At 36.3% G+C, this 15,861-nt stretch overlaps 1 protein-coding gene across 1 annotated transcript; it reads left to right on the plus strand.

Annotated features, from left to right (window-relative positions):
• The first annotated feature begins 5,854 nt into the window (after nt 1-5,854).
• Nucleotides 5,855-11,558, plus strand: LOC121302809. The gene is made up of 3 exons (XM_041233089.1): nt 5,855-5,957; nt 7,967-8,344; nt 9,279-11,558. Exons 1-3 carry the CDS (start codon nt 5,885-5,887, stop codon nt 9,497-9,499), a joined length of 672 nt encoding a protein of 223 aa, XP_041089023.1. The 5' UTR covers nt 5,855-5,884; the 3' UTR covers nt 9,500-11,558.
• The last annotated feature ends 4,303 nt before the right edge of the window (nt 11,559-15,861 follow it).

The raw sequence follows: 15,861 nt of genomic DNA on the forward strand, positions 1-15,861 counted from the left end.
TATGCAGCGTTTACTTAGAAATCATTTAGCATGCTGTAAATTTACATGCTTCAATGATCATTTAATATTTACCATAGTGTTGGCTTCTTCAGTTCCAAAATTCCATCTGGCTTTTGTTAGAAATAAATCTTGAAATGTATGCATGTGGTGTATCGTTAATATACAAATAATTACCTGAATACACAATTACATAATAGGGCTTTGCTTTCCTCCAGAGTAACAGGAAAAAAAGGTTTCTGTTCCAGAGCAAGTGAGGAGCATATCAACACACAGATTATGCAGCTGAGCAACGCCTTTGCAAATCAGACTTTACGTCTAGTTAGAAAGTAGTTAATGAACTAGAATTAGTTGAAATATAAATGTACCACTTCAGTAGCACTGAATCACCTGTCAGAAACTTGAAAAGTACATGAAATACAAACAGTCCATCAGAAATTGGTGCATGCAATTAAAGTACTTAAAATGGATCTGTACTTCTTTTAACAACAAAACACTTATGATAAAGTGGTATGCAGAAGTGAAGAGGTACAAGAGTTTTTTTTTTTTTTTTTACAGTAGTATGACAGCCACCAGATCTCAATTTGTTACAAATACCAAAATATGACAATATACAATTTTCTGAAGTTATACGCAGTCACATTTTGGTATGCCAACCTCATTCTGACAATATATCACTTTCTGATGTGCACCCGAGCTCAAGCATGAGTTTTTGTTTTATGCAGTAAAGGTGATTAATGCTCTGTTATATAAAAAAATGTTGCCTTGGAATCAAACTTTAAAAAAAAGGCTAAAATTAAAAGGTCCTGCAGAGTGCAAATACATTTCTACACACAGTTTATGTTAATTCTATTGGGAGAATGTATTGTCAGATGATTTGGCACTGATATGTCATGCTGTGTGCTGTTTTTTGTATATGTATGTGTGCTGTTTTTTTTTTTTTGCAAATCAATTGTGGTCTGTTGCGCTCTATAACATTTTTTTAATAAAATGTAAATACATTTCTCAGTCCATTCTGGCACAGCTCTGTCAAACAGTGTGGAAGTTTCACAATTAGAATTCTAGCAGTAATTTATTTTTTAATTAATTATAGCAGCATCTATAAGGAAAAAAAAAAGCTCTTTCAGTTTGCCATACCAGTATGGATGTTAGAGTTTAGTTTCGTTCTATTAATAAATCAGTTGTACAAGTTTGTTGGCATTTTTTTTAATGAAAGTAAACGTTATCAATTATATTGTATGGGTTCATTTTCACTGAGGATAGTATCACTTGTTTGTCTGATAGAAGTGTGTGTGTTGGCGTGTCACAATATTAGTCAAACTGCCAACTCTTTACTTCAATAATAGGAAAAAGTGACAGAGAGAATACAAGTCACTGGGGTTTGAGGGGGTTTTGTTTAAGAGATTTTTCCAAATTGTGTTTTTACTCTATAGATGTGTTCTTATTTCAGTAAACCTCTCATATGTAGGGTGTCTATTAGATATGTAATCTCTTCGCACAGCTGAGTTGCAAAAACTGTAAAAAATGATTTCTGTATAAAAAGAAAGAGACATCCTGCAACGTATTTTTGAAGATTGTACTCAGGGACTGCAATCAAACAACAGTTATTATTTTTTTTATTTTTTTAATTTACTTCAGAACTCTGCTGTAAGTTGTATATGTAGGCTCCGAAGTACTGGAATTGAGACACCTTAATGATTAGTTCATTTCTTCAACCTCATCATAGCCTCCTTTGATTTGTACCAAGCGTTCTGTTTGCCTTTTTCGTTGCTTCCATGCACTGCCTGGTTGCTGAAGTTCCCTCAAGTTACTATATCTAGTAACACTTCACATTAAGTGATTTTAATTATTGTGTAGTTACATAGTAGTTACATAGTAAATACAAGTGGACTTATATAATTACAAATGTTGTAATGAATAGTTACAATGTACTTAACATGTACATGCTTTTGCACTATAAATCTATCTATCTATCTATCTATATCTATATCTATATCTATATAGATATATTTAGATATAGATAGATAGATAGATAGATAGATAGATAGATAGATAGATAGATAGATAGATAGATAGATAGATAGATAGATAGATAGATAAGTACACAATTGTATTAGAAAATGGTTGGGGTTAGGTTTGGGTGTTAGGGTTATGGTTATATCGTGCAAAGAAATGACACGTTAAGTGCATTGTAATTATGTATAAGTACACATGTATGTGCTAAGTAGCTGCTATGTAAATGCACAGTAGTTAGAGAGGCCATGTAAAGTGTTACCCTGTATCTTCAAAGCCATTCCTCTAACCACAGGAATACTCTTGTTGCTCTTTGTTGGACTGTCTCCAAGACCACAATATCCTTTCAGTATTATGGTGATCAGGTGATCAGGAGTGAACGTACCATATAAATAACAACAACAAGTTGCTCTGTTTCTTCATATTGCAAAACAGTAACACTGCATTATAAACAGGATGTGGGTGAGAGTGAAATGTTAAAAAAAAAAGAAGAAGAAGAAGCTGCTCAGTGCTGGTACAATACGTTATTTACCGATACTAACCCTTAAATCAGTGTTTGATAGCTCTTTTATATTATTAAAATGCAGCTATCTAGATGTAACGCTATAGAGTTGGGTGTGAATAATGTAGTGTCACCTGCCTGCCTCAAGTATAGTCCAACTACGCCACTACCGAATTAGAGGCGGAAGACCCCTGAAATATGATTTCAGAATTTCCTCACAGAAGGAATACTTTTTTTTTTTTTTTACAATACTTGCATAGGATACAGGCTTTCTATGCTTATATTTCCCAGAATGCACCAGGCAGGAGACCAGACTAGAAGTTCAATTATTTCATTTAAAAACCACAAAAATCAATGTATGTATTTATTGTACATAATACGCTTAAACTCTTGCAGCCACTGTTTGGAGAAAATAAAAGTCCTACCGGTTTTAAAACAGCAAAAGTGCATTCAAATAGGGCTTGGGGCTGATCCCAGGTTCCCTCCTATACCAAGTGTTCAGGTGTGCTTTTAACTAAAGACACTTAAAAGATTTACCCCTGTGCAAAATCATACAGCTAAAATGGGACAATACCGCACACACCTAAAACAATATAAAAAGCCCATTCAAAGTGACACACAATGGCAGCAGGAGGATTTACAATAAAAACAGAAAGCACAAGCAAATGTCAACATGCAGCTATTTAAAATCCACTTAGGGTGTGATACCAGTCCTCTAATTTGAGTGTGCCGTAATTCCACTGACAAGCTTAGAAACTCGCACCTCCATAACAGAACAGGCACAACAACGTTGCATATAATTTCCGAGTCAGCTACGGGGCTGCAAGACTCCAACACCAAGGAGATTCTTGTAATTCAGCGTGCACTGACCCTTCTAAAAGTTTATTTTTCCATGGTATTTCTGCAGCTTTCCCAGTGGTTATCGTATGCATTTACCACAGTTTACCCTGAGTTTCCATGTATATTAATATGCTTTACCATACTTCTCTGTTATTTACAATGCATACCTATGCTGTACCATGCTCTCACTGTGCTTTATTTTTTATACTTTGCTTAACTTTTACAAGGGAAGGACACATCTGAGCAGGGTCAGATTACCGCATAGGCAAACTAGACACCTGCCTAGGGCCCAAAGTCATGGGGGGCCCAAAACGATTTTTCATTTATTTAAACAGATACCGAATTGCGTGCAAAGTTTTCAACCGACGCAGAGTATCTTACTTGTGTTCCTACAAAATCAAACTGGCTGACCCGGAGCTTATTGTCTCGCTCATTTTCTGTCTTGCTCATTTTCTGTCTCGCTCACTTTCACGCGGCGACACAAGTACATTCAGTCAATTTGATTTTGCTTGAATACAGCAAACAATGTCTCTTTCAGGGGCAGCAAAATATAAACACAAGAAACAGGAAGAAGAAGAATGCAAGTGGCAAAGGGGGGCATTACACATATTACAAATCTGTACTGAAAGCCCAGAACCACCGAGAACACTATCCCAACCCTGTAGAGAGAGCAAAGGGGGGCATTACACACATTACAAATCTGTACTGAAAGCCTCGAACCACCGAAAACACTATCCCAACCCTGTAGAGAGAGCATTTTCTATAACAAATCGTGTCAAAGAACACCTCCGATCAACAGTAAAGCAAGGAAAGCACACTGCCTTTGCTGTATTGGTGATTGAGAAAGAAGTAAGTGCATTTAACTGAAGCTTGCTACTCTCCATACATTTAGGCCAGTCAATAAAAAGCCACAAAATAAACAGATGTCCGTGATTTTGGATCGAAATCTGGTATATTTTATATTGCCTGTGGCTTTCCCAATCAGCTTGAATGTGATATACCTGCACCTGATGTGACGGCAGTGAAAAGTATCAAAAGAAGAATACCAATTAATAATACTGTGCTGGAATTAGTATAAGCGTTTTTGAACCAAGCAGCCAAAGCACAGCGGGCTCGGGAGACATCGTCCAGCTTGCAATGCTCTTTTGTTACTGGAAATATGCTGGATAGCCTAGATGGAATTTAAGCAGTAACAAGTGACTGCCTTGACAGATCTTAGACGGGATCTGGCAGCTGATGAAAACTGGCACAACAATACGCTCTTGTATACATCTAGCGGACAGTCACGTTTTCCTACACTTGCCAAGGTTGTCGTTAATATTGTAATAAAACCCTTTCCCAAGTAGGGTGGTATACTAACAGGATCTAAAGAGAGTAGAGCATAGTGGCCACCAGATTTTGATTTTCCCAGGAAGGTCTGAACATAATGGATTGCTGGAAGCTCTATACAATAAAAGAAGCACCAGCAACTAGGACTAGTGTAAAACAATAATAATAAAGAGGACATTAAAACTCGTCATATCTAAAAGGACTGTAAGCATAGAGACAAGATCAACAACAATCACTATTAATAATCAAGACATGTTACCTAACTAGAGTCAGTATTGCTGCATATACATCAATTAACACAAACATAGAGGACTATCTAAAATGCACACAGCAAACAATGAAGAAAATCCTTTAAATCAATTTAGAAATACACGCAACAAACAATAAAGTGAATCCTTCAAACCAACAATACCAAATCAAAACACTCATTAATATAAAAACAGATGTGAATCTGCAAACATGTAGTCAATAGATCTATTGAATCAATATAGGCTTGTGTCACATCACATTACAAGATCCCACCCCATAATAGACACATTCAATTAAAAATCAACAGAGATTAAAAAGCATTTAAAGACTTCCCTTGGATCAGTGGTCGAGCTATTTAGTCATGCTGATAGTCGTTATGTTTCATGCAAAAAGCTCATTGACAAATATCCTATCTTTTAAAATGATTGCTAAAGGTCCCTCAATTAGCTATTCATTTAATTTTTCGTGTCAAGGTATGAATACTTTTGAATTTGCATTATTTATTTAGCAAAATAATTGCTGAAATAAATCATTGTAGACATCTATTTCTTGTAATTTCTTTTTCCTCATCCACAAAAGCAAAACTTTTGCTACAAAAGATTTTTTCTATAATTTGTTTTCATGCATGCGTGTGTGTGCGTGTGTGTATATATAATCATATATTTGTTATCATTCATATAAGAAGATAGAGGCTCAGAAGTGCATGTTTGCCTCGGGTCCCGTGATGGGTTAATCTGGTTCCGAGTCTGAGGTGTCCAATGTAATGTGGTCATTAGGTTATAGTTTTTACATTGTGGTTAGAATGAATCGAGCAACACATTAAAACACGATTTTACAAGCCCTAGATTTGCATTTAGTAGGAAGGTTATGGTTACGCAGAGCTTTGTTGATTTCCTGCCCCTGTTACTGCATTTCTAAGGCATAGTCATGTAGTGGTTGACACCTCTGTCTAAAATGGCAGTCAAAGCACTTGGACCCAGTCGAAATGTTTTCCTTTATTGCTGCTTGAATTACATCAGCTTCACCGGTGAGTACTAGAACTTCGGTTATTTTCAAAGCTTGTTAAATAAGTTAATCTCTGCTGATGAAGTTCAGTACTGAACAAATCAAATCTGGTCGTGCACACCTTTCCTGACACTCCATTTAGTTGTGTTTTGTTGGTGCTAAAACAGTTAAAGGATAGATGCACAAAAAAATTTGCAAAAACTGTCAGAAAGGTGGATAAGCTGTATAAAGCCATATAAAAAGGAGACAGCTACAAAATAAAAAAACAGTTACAAAGTAACAGATGAATAAGACATAATTGGGCTATCTCAGCATTATTATTATTATTATTATTATTATAATGAAGGTTCTGATTTCGAGTTCAGTTCAAACTCTTTTGTTTCTTTCTTTCTTGCCTATTTTGCCATTTCTGTACAAAAAAAAAAAAAGATGAAAAAAGGAATAAAAATCAGAAAGATCATTTTCAAAAGCTTTTTCAAATAACAAACTAGTTTCAATGTTTCCGAGGTGTTTCATATAAATAAGTCATTCTAAGATCTATATTATGTAAGATTACAACAGAACACCGCAGGGCTCATATATTTTATATATGGTTGGTTGGTTTAATAAAACATATATATATATATATTATATATATATATATATATATATATATATATATATATATATATATATAATCAGTGGATACACCCCTGTTACATATCTGTTTCCTTTATATCTAAGTTTATTTTTTGGTATATACTTCAGAATGCAGGCACATGAAATAGATTGCCGTTCCAGTGTACTTCCACATCTGTTTCAGTATGTAATACAATATGTGTACTTACAACAAAATTATTCATTATTAATCATGAAATTCACTTAGTGAGCAAAGATTAGCAAGTGGTGACTACATTGTTACTCCAATTGCAAACTGCAGGGACACTATTGCAATATACAAGCCTTTTAATGTAAGAAATGTACAAAACTTGTGCACATTAACAAAACAGTGAAGACATAGTCTGTAAAAAAAAAAAGATATAGTGGTAAATAACATCAAGAAGAAGAGGGCTAAGATTAGTGTCAGTGTATATATAAAATCAGTTCACATTGAAATGCTATGCTACCGTCCTTCGGATGAGACGTACAGCCGAGGTCCTATTGTAAGGGACTCTGCAGCAGTAGATGTGATGCATAGTTCACCCCCTAGTCTGTAAGTCGCTTTGGATACAAGTGTAAATGACTATTTAACAATAATTATGCTTTTAACTTTCAAATCAAGAATTCTACAGTTAGAAGTTGAAAGACTTATCCAATTATGATCTTTTAGTTTTGTATTTTTAATACATAATATTTTCGCTCAATAAAAACTTTTTTCCTCTTAACATTGTGGAGTATGGTGTGTAAATAAGTGGAAAAAAAATCCTCATTTAAATAAGTGAAACTCTGAGGCACTGACACAACAAAATGTGAAAAACGTTCAAAGGGGTGTAGACTTTCTATAGGCACTGTACTAGGTAATGCATGTATCTAATTTTTACAAATATTTCCATAAAGTGTCTCTTCATCTTTTCTGAATGCTTTACTTTATTTGTCTGTGTGTCAGTCGCAGAACAGTTATGCCTATATTCAATCTTCATTGAAGGCAGTGGTTTCGTTTAGCATACAGTAGCAGTATTAGAGAGGCTGAGAGGAACTGATACTAAATCATGTACTCAGCTAGAAAACAAAACTTAAATGCAGAGGAAAACCATGTGGCTAAGAGGGTGTAGAAGCAGTTTGCATGGGCTTTGTTCTTCAGTCTTTGTTTCCCACTAAACCCAAAGGGCAGGTGTCTGGTGGAGGGGGGCTGCCAGCTATTGTGGTTTTGAATATCATTGTGTTCTAGCCACAAAGTGAAACAAACAAAAATATGTACCCTGTGACTTCTCATCTCGCTGTTGCAAATTTAACAAATAATATGGTAACACTTTCCATGTGTCTCTAATGACTGGGAAATCAGATCAGTGTAAATGGTAAGCTGTCTGTTTACTTTGGTGTATTTTGTTTCAGCTGTTTGTGGCACTCTAAGAGTGACAACCAATCAGAGCCTCGTCATTGGGTTTGTGAACCGATCAGTCCTCCTTCCTGCTGTCTACATCCTGTCTGAGCAACCCCTCTTCATGCAGATAAACTGGGACTTTGGACTGACCCCAGTCATCCTGCAGACCATCCACTTCCAAGGTGGCAAGGCCTCTGAAGACCCCAGAAAGAGCTTTGTTTCAGAGAAGCAGTATCAGGGGCGAGTGGCAGTGTTCCCTCAGAACGGGTCTCTTCTTATCGAGAATCTTACGTTGAGTGACAGCGGGACATACAGGATCACCGTGAAGAACTCGCAGACTGGCTCTCCGCAAAGAGTGTACGTGGTCCTCAAGGTTTTGCAGAGCGAAGGTAAGGACTGCAAATTATGGTTCGGAGTTATTCTTCATTTTCTTTTGTTGTGCTACATGTGAGGATTTTTTTTAACCAGTCACAAACAAGAACACCAGGATGATATTCTAAAAGTCACCGTTCTGGCATGACCAAAACACAGAGGTTAGCTAATATTGACAGCATTTGAAAGCCTGACCACTTGTTTTGTTGGACTAACTGTAATGGTATTTAAATTTTTTTTATATATATATATATATATATATATATATATATATATATATATATATATATATATATATATATATATATATATATATATATATATATATATATACATATATATATATATATATATATATATATATATATATATATATATATATATATATATATATCCTCCTTTTGTCACATGGTCTATGATGTCATTCCAAAAACCTGTTTTTTACTGTTTCTGTATTTCAGAACCACAATAAACAACCAATAATAATAATAAAATAAATACATTTGAGGACAAAGTGAGTGAGGCAAGGTTGTGTACTAAATATGATTGTATATATTTTGTTTAAATATAGCTGTTACAGAACAAATAAATAACATCAATAAATAAACACCATGAACATGAGAATTCATAACTCTAACATTTAAATAACAGCTGAAGTAGGCCTATATTGTAAATTACAATAATTAATAAAGCTTTAGCTTTAAATAGTACATTAAACGTGTGTATATAATATTTTTATAGAACTGTTCGTCTGACTTTCTCACTGCGGCGTTGAATTCTCAGTGGAGTCTGCTGAGTTTGTGAACATCATATTCATTAAGAAACCATTGCAGTTACCATGGCATCGAAAGCCTACAAGTACCTCCACTGAAACATTGGGAAGATGGGTCTCTTAATATGAACTGTTTAGTATATCCCTGAAGGTCTTTCCCTCTTGACTTTCTTTAACAGAAGCCAGCAGTACCTACCTTGGTTTAGAGGGTGATGAAGTGAATTCCACGGATGCACCCCTGGGTCAAAGCCCTCGGGTCGTTCTCAGTGGAGTGGGGGTGGCTGTGGCCATGGAAGCAGTGTCCTTCGGGATTTCCATTGCCCTGCTCCTGCTCATCTATCTCATTGCAAAGAAGACCTGTCTGACCAGAAGGAATGGGTTTTGCAAGGTCACATTCTAAATCTGACAGTTCCATTACAGTTTGATTAAGAAGCCACACTGGACATTACAGAAGCTTCTACAAGAACATATCAAACTAATGTTCTGGGTTTACATTGGTCAGCCCTGAATCTGCCTGGCTTTAAATTTACCAGATAACTCCAAGTGCGTGTGCAGCTGTGGTACTGGCAAAAACAGCAGGTGTCTGTGCTTCTGTTGAATTGAGACCCTGAAACGCATGTTTTCAGGTGTAGAAGAACCTCTGTCTTTTATCCTCCGCACCCCGTAGCATTGGCTCCTGTGCTCCCACGTGTAAAGGAGGCAAGATCTTCCGGGATCAAGTCACCTCACTCAGCTGCAGCACACACTACTGGCCAGGTGCACCACTACAAGGCTAGCCTGTAGATTGCCAGCATCCACTGTTGAGCTGTTGAGTATAAGAAGCTATTGGCACCAGGAAAACCTCTAAATTGGCACATCCAGCTCGATTTGAAAAATGTAATTGCATCTGGTCCATATTTATTGTATTCTATTTCGCTGGATTTAGAATTATTTCTGTATGATCAAATTATAATGTGTAGTGTTTCATTTTAGATGACCTCCTATTGAGCGTGCGACACCTGCTGGTGAAACATTGTATTGCAGTAATACTCTTACAAACTGGCTTCTTCTCAGATGATTTACCTATGGCAAACCCAGTCTCATACGTTTCACTAATATGTTCGTTGAAAGTAAGATTGAAAGCAGTAATAATACAAAAATAAAATATTTTTGTTTGATTCCTTTTTTAAAAGATGATGAAAGCCAGGAAAACTGTCAACACATTTTACATTTTAATACATTTCAGAAATACAGAGTGGACCACTTGGTACCAGATAAGTTCACATTAGTGATTTGTTCAAAGTTTGTTCTATATAATGCCTGGTCTACCCTTCTAGAAGTTTGCTACAGTAAATCTGCATGGTATATTTGCAGTTTTTGCATGCTGGTCCCATGGTTTCCCAAAGTTTGCCATGAGTTTTTTATTTTATATTTTTGGTTTCAGTCTGATTTTCCATACCTCTCTCTGTGCTTTGCAATGCTAACGTGTACTTTTCCATACTTTCAGCACGCTTTATTACATTTTGGTATACTTTTACTATGGGACACTTTTAGAAGGGTAGTCTTTGCTTTATTCTCTTGATACTATGTGTTTTACATATTTACTATATAATTCAGATACTGAAGTTTAATTTCTACAGCGGTTAGCAGTATGCATTTCATTGTGGTACCTGGTTCAGAATTTGATCAATTCCATGCCAAATTTAATTTTGCCACTGGGTGGCAGTATGAGACTACATTAGATTAAAGTTGCCTTATACACCAGGCAAACGGAATGCTTTTGCAAGTTCAGTGCATTTCACCACAAGGTGGCATCAGAGACCAAATCAAGAGGAACAGTAGGAATCAACAGTGGCACTGGAACAAATTTTAAAGTGGGGGTGCTGAAAGCCATTTAACAAAATGGTAACCCCTGTATATGATGGAGGCCATGCAATACCAGGGGGTGCTACTACACCCCCAGCACCTTTGTGGGATCAATGTTAAAATTAATAAACTTATTATTCTTGAAATGGATCCCACAACGAGTACTCCAGTGAGTAACTGGATTAAATAATACTCTTCTTACTCATAGGAGGCTGTGTGGTCCAGTGGTTAAAGAAACAGGCTTGTAATTAGCAGGTATCCAGTTCAAAACCCAGCTCAGCCGCTTACTAATTCTGTGATCCTGAGAAAGCCACTTAACCTCCTTGTGCTCTTTCTTTGAGGTCAGACGTTCCTGTAAGTGACTCTGCAGCTGATGCATTGTTCACACACCCTAGTCTTGTATCTTGTTAAGCAGGTTGTGATGGTGGTCCACTATGAAAGGCACTATATAAAGATTATTATTATTATATACATGTTTACACCAGTAAATTTGCATGGTTATTTTGCAGGGTTTTTTGTACTTTTTCCGTAGTTATCCCATCCATGTATACTATAGTTCACCACAGTATTTTTGTAGTGTTTTTGCAGTTTGCTTGTTTTTCCCATGGTTACAATAAGCATTTACCATACTTTACCTTGGTTTGTCATGATTATTAATATGCTTTATCTTACCGCGCTATTCTTTACAATACTTATCTATGCTATAACATGCTTTCACCATGCTTCCTTACACTTTGCTATGCTTTTACTATGGTAAAAATGTTCAAGGGTAATATCATGTAATGTGTGTGTGTGTGCGTGTGAGAGAGAGAGATAGAGTTTGTGTGTGTATGCGTTTAAATGGATTCTTATTGGCAAAGTGCATTTAACAGAGAAAAGTGTAAGGTACTGCACAGCAGACAATAAACATGTGCATTATAAATATGGGAGATACTGAAATTGAAGAAGGAATCTATGAAAAAGACCTAGGAGTTTATGTTGACTCAGAAATGTCTTCATCTAGACAATGTGGGAAAGCTATAAAAAAGGCCAACAAAATGCTTGGCTATACAGTGAAAAGTGTTGACTTTAAATCAAGGGAAGTAATGTTAAACTTTACAATACATTAGTAAGACCTCATCTAGAATATTGTGTTCAGTTCTGGTCACCTTGCTACAAATATTGCTGACCTAGAAAGAGTGCAAAGAAGAGTGACAAGAAATATTTCTAGTTTAAAAGACATGTCATATGCACACAGGCTAAAATAATTTAATCTGTTCAGACTTGAACAAAGAAGACTATACGGTCATCTGATTCAAGCACAAGAATTGTAAACTTGGTTGCTTTTCTGCAGGAGAATCCACCCCTAACCAATAAGTCATTAGCAAGTGCATAAAAGCTATGTGTACTATTAATTCTTGTTGCTTCTTTTTGTTTCGGCCGCTCAGTCAAGCACTGGGAGGGCAGTACGGGAGTCGACCGCTTAGAGCCTGGAGGAAGGCTGCCCTCGGCCACGGATTTCCTGAGGTTTCCCCCTAAAAAATAAAAAATATGTGAGTAGGGGTTTTTCCTTACCTGAGTGCTGAGCGTTTCGTATTTAGTTCTGCGGGGTGCGTGGTCGGGTTCGAGAGGCTGGGCTCTCTCCCTCAGTACAGTCATGCTCTGGGGGGCGGGCTGTGTCTCAGCTGCTGATTTTCATTAAATTCAATATTTGGGGGATAGGTGGTAGACGCCACTGTGGATTGCGTTAATTATGTATTATTATTTATTCATGGTTTGGCGACCTCGTCTTTTCGGGGAGAGGTGGTCACAGCCTCTTCCTATCTGCGGCACTGGGATGCATGTAACTATTCATGTTTTTCCAACCGGCCTTACGCAGGGAGTCGTTGGGCACCCATGGACAAGGTGGTGCTGTGTGCTCATGGAGTATCTTGAATGCTTCTCAGATGCCTGTCTTACTGATTTGGTGCTGCTCATAAAAGTGCATGCCCTATAATATATATATATATATATATATATATATATATATATATATATATATATATATATATATATATATATATATACACACACACATATATATATATATATACACATACATATATATATATATATATATATATATATATATATATATACAGACACACACAGTGCCTTGCAAAAGTATTCAGACCCCTAACCAATTCTCTCATATTACCGAATTACAAATGATACATTGAAATTTCGTTCTGTTTGATGTTTTATTTTTAAACACTGAAACTCAGAATCAATTATTCTAAGGTGACATTGGTTTTATGTTGGCAAATATTTTTAAGAAAAATAAAAAACTGAAATATCTTGCTTACAAAAGTATTCAACCCCTGTGCTGTGGAAGCTCCCAGTTTGCACCGATGAAAGAAATTGCCCTAACGAGGACACAATTACCTTACCATTGGCCTCCACCTTGAACCATAAAAGTTGCTGTCACATTTTCTGGATAAAAAGCCCACTGTTGAAGGATCACTGGTAAGGCTGTGAATCTGAAGGAAAATGAAGACCAAAGAGCATTCTACAGAAGTTAGAGATAAAGTAATACAAATGCATAGATTAGGGAAAGGGTACAAAATAATATCCAAGTGTTTGGATATCCCAGTGAGCACAGTTAGATCAATAATCAGGAAGTGGAAGCTACACCAAGAAGGAGACCTGTGAGAGAAGCCACAGAGAGGCCAACAATCACTTTGAAGGAGTGTCACAGAGAAGGCCGAAGTGGGTGGCGTTAGAACCAGGAAAAGGAATGAATGACAGAGAGGTGTGGTTTGGTGGAGCTGAACGAATGTTTCGCTCAGCATTTAATAAACAGAACAGAAAATAAAAGGGTTGAACAAACAAACAGAAACAGGACACGGCACTGGTAGCCAAAATAAACAGACAAACACAACGGACTAATACTAAACAAAAAATACGGTGAGCAGATATATTTTACTATACGTTATTATTATTATTATTATTATTATTATATTATTATTATTATTATTATACTTCTTATTTCCTCCGTCTCCAATCCCGTTCTCCACTCACCGAACACCCAACCGCGAGTATGTGAAGACGTGCATCTATATATACTGTTGTGCTGGGATTCAATTACTAATTAATTATTCACTTGAATCCCAGCACGTGAATTATGTGCAACCTCGTGCTCACATATTAACTACGTTAAATGTACGTGATGTACAATCCCGTGCCTAAATACAAATATACATTTTAAACACTTGTGTTACAGACCCGTTTATATCCCGTGTACCAATGACTAAACGCCAACATTTAACAAACCACACGCAACATAACAGATAATATACACAGGGGCGGGCACTGTCACAAGGAGCTACAAAGTTCAGTGGCTAGAAGTGGAGTAATGGTGCACCAGTCAACCATATCAAGAGCTCTGGATAACACTGGCCTGTATGGGAGGGTGGCAAGAAAGAAGCCATTACTCAAAAAGTACCATCTGAAAGCACGTCTGGAGTTTGCCAGAAAGCATGAAAGTGACCCAGCTGCGATGTGGGAAAAGGTTTTGTGGTCAGATGAGACCAATATAGAGCTTTTTGGCCAAAACTCAAAGCGCTATTTGTGGCGCAAACCTAACACTGCCCATGCCTCAAGATACACCATCCCTACAGTGAAGTATGGTGGTGGCAGCATCATGCTGTGGGGATGCTTCTCATCAGCAGGGACTGGGCATCTTGTTACAATTGAAGGAAGAATGGATGGAGCAAAATACAGAAAAATACTGCAAGAGAATCTGCTTCAGTCCACTAAAAAACTGAAGCTTGGGAGGAAATTCACCTTTCAGCAGGACAATGATCCGAAGCACAAGGCCGAAGCAACACTGGAGTGGCTCAAGAACAAAAAGGTGAATGTCCTACAGTGGCCCAGTCAAAGTCCTGATCTCAATCCCATTGGAATCCATGGAACTAATTGCGGTCCACAAGCATCATCCAACCAACCTGAACAACCTGGAGCAAATCTGCCAAGAAGAATGGGCCAAAATCAGTCCGACACTATGTGCAAAGCTGGTACATACTTACCCCAAAAGACTTAAAGCTGTTATTGCAGTGAAAGGTGGCTCTACCAAATATGAATGTGTGGGGGTTGAATATTTATGCAAGCAAGATATTTCAGTTTTTTATTTTTCTTAAAAATATTTCCCAACAAAAACCAATGTCACCTTACAATAATTGATTTTGAGTATAAGTGTTTTAAAAAAAATATCGAACAGAACGAAATTTCAATGTACCATTTGTAATTCAGTAATATGAGAGAATTGGTCAGGGGTCTGAATACTTTTGCAAGGCATGTATATATATATATATATATATATATATATATATATTATATATATATATATATATATATATATATATATATATATATATGGCATTTCGTTGTAGCACAGTACAGTAAAACATTTGTTTGCATACATTGTAATACAATCTAAAATCCTATCAGGGTTAATGGATAACATGAATAGCGTATCCTTTTGGCCAGAGGAAGAGTTCCTTTAGCCAATTTTACTGAGTAAAATACAGTTGTCACTTAAACACAGAACCGAAAAAAAAAAAAAATGTTCATCAAGAGCCGCAATTTCTATCAAAAGAAAGCAAAACAGAAGAATCAAATGAAATGAAGAGTTTGAATGGGAAACAATTAAAATAAACAGAAGCCAAAGGAGATAAGACCCCTAGTCCGTTTCTCTTCTATTTAACATTCATTGAATTGAATAATTCGTTCTTATTATCGTAGTCTGCATATTTGCCCCGAATATGCTAATTTAAATTTGCTGCTAGCACTTGACCAACTATTATATATATATATATATATATATATATATATATATATATATATATATATATATATATATATATATATATATCGTTTTTCAACGTGTTTTCAGAACCG

This window comes from Polyodon spathula, chromosome 1 (genome assembly GCF_017654505.1).
Source record: "Polyodon spathula isolate WHYD16114869_AA chromosome 1, ASM1765450v1, whole genome shotgun sequence".
Classification (NCBI taxonomy): domain Eukaryota; kingdom Metazoa; phylum Chordata; class Actinopteri; order Acipenseriformes; family Polyodontidae; genus Polyodon; species Polyodon spathula.

Coding starts and splice junctions, on each gene's coding strand:
- LOC121302809 (XM_041233089.1), top strand. CDS start 5,885: ATGGCAGTCAAAGCACTTGGACCCAGTCGAAATGTTTTCCTTTATTGC. Junction 5,958..7,966: donor GAATTACATCAGCTTCACCG/GTGAGTACTAGA, acceptor ATTTTGTTTCAG/CTGTTTGTGGCACTCTAAGA. Junction 8,345..9,278: donor CAAGGTTTTGCAGAGCGAAG/GTAAGGACTGCA, acceptor TTTCTTTAACAG/AAGCCAGCAGTACCTACCTT.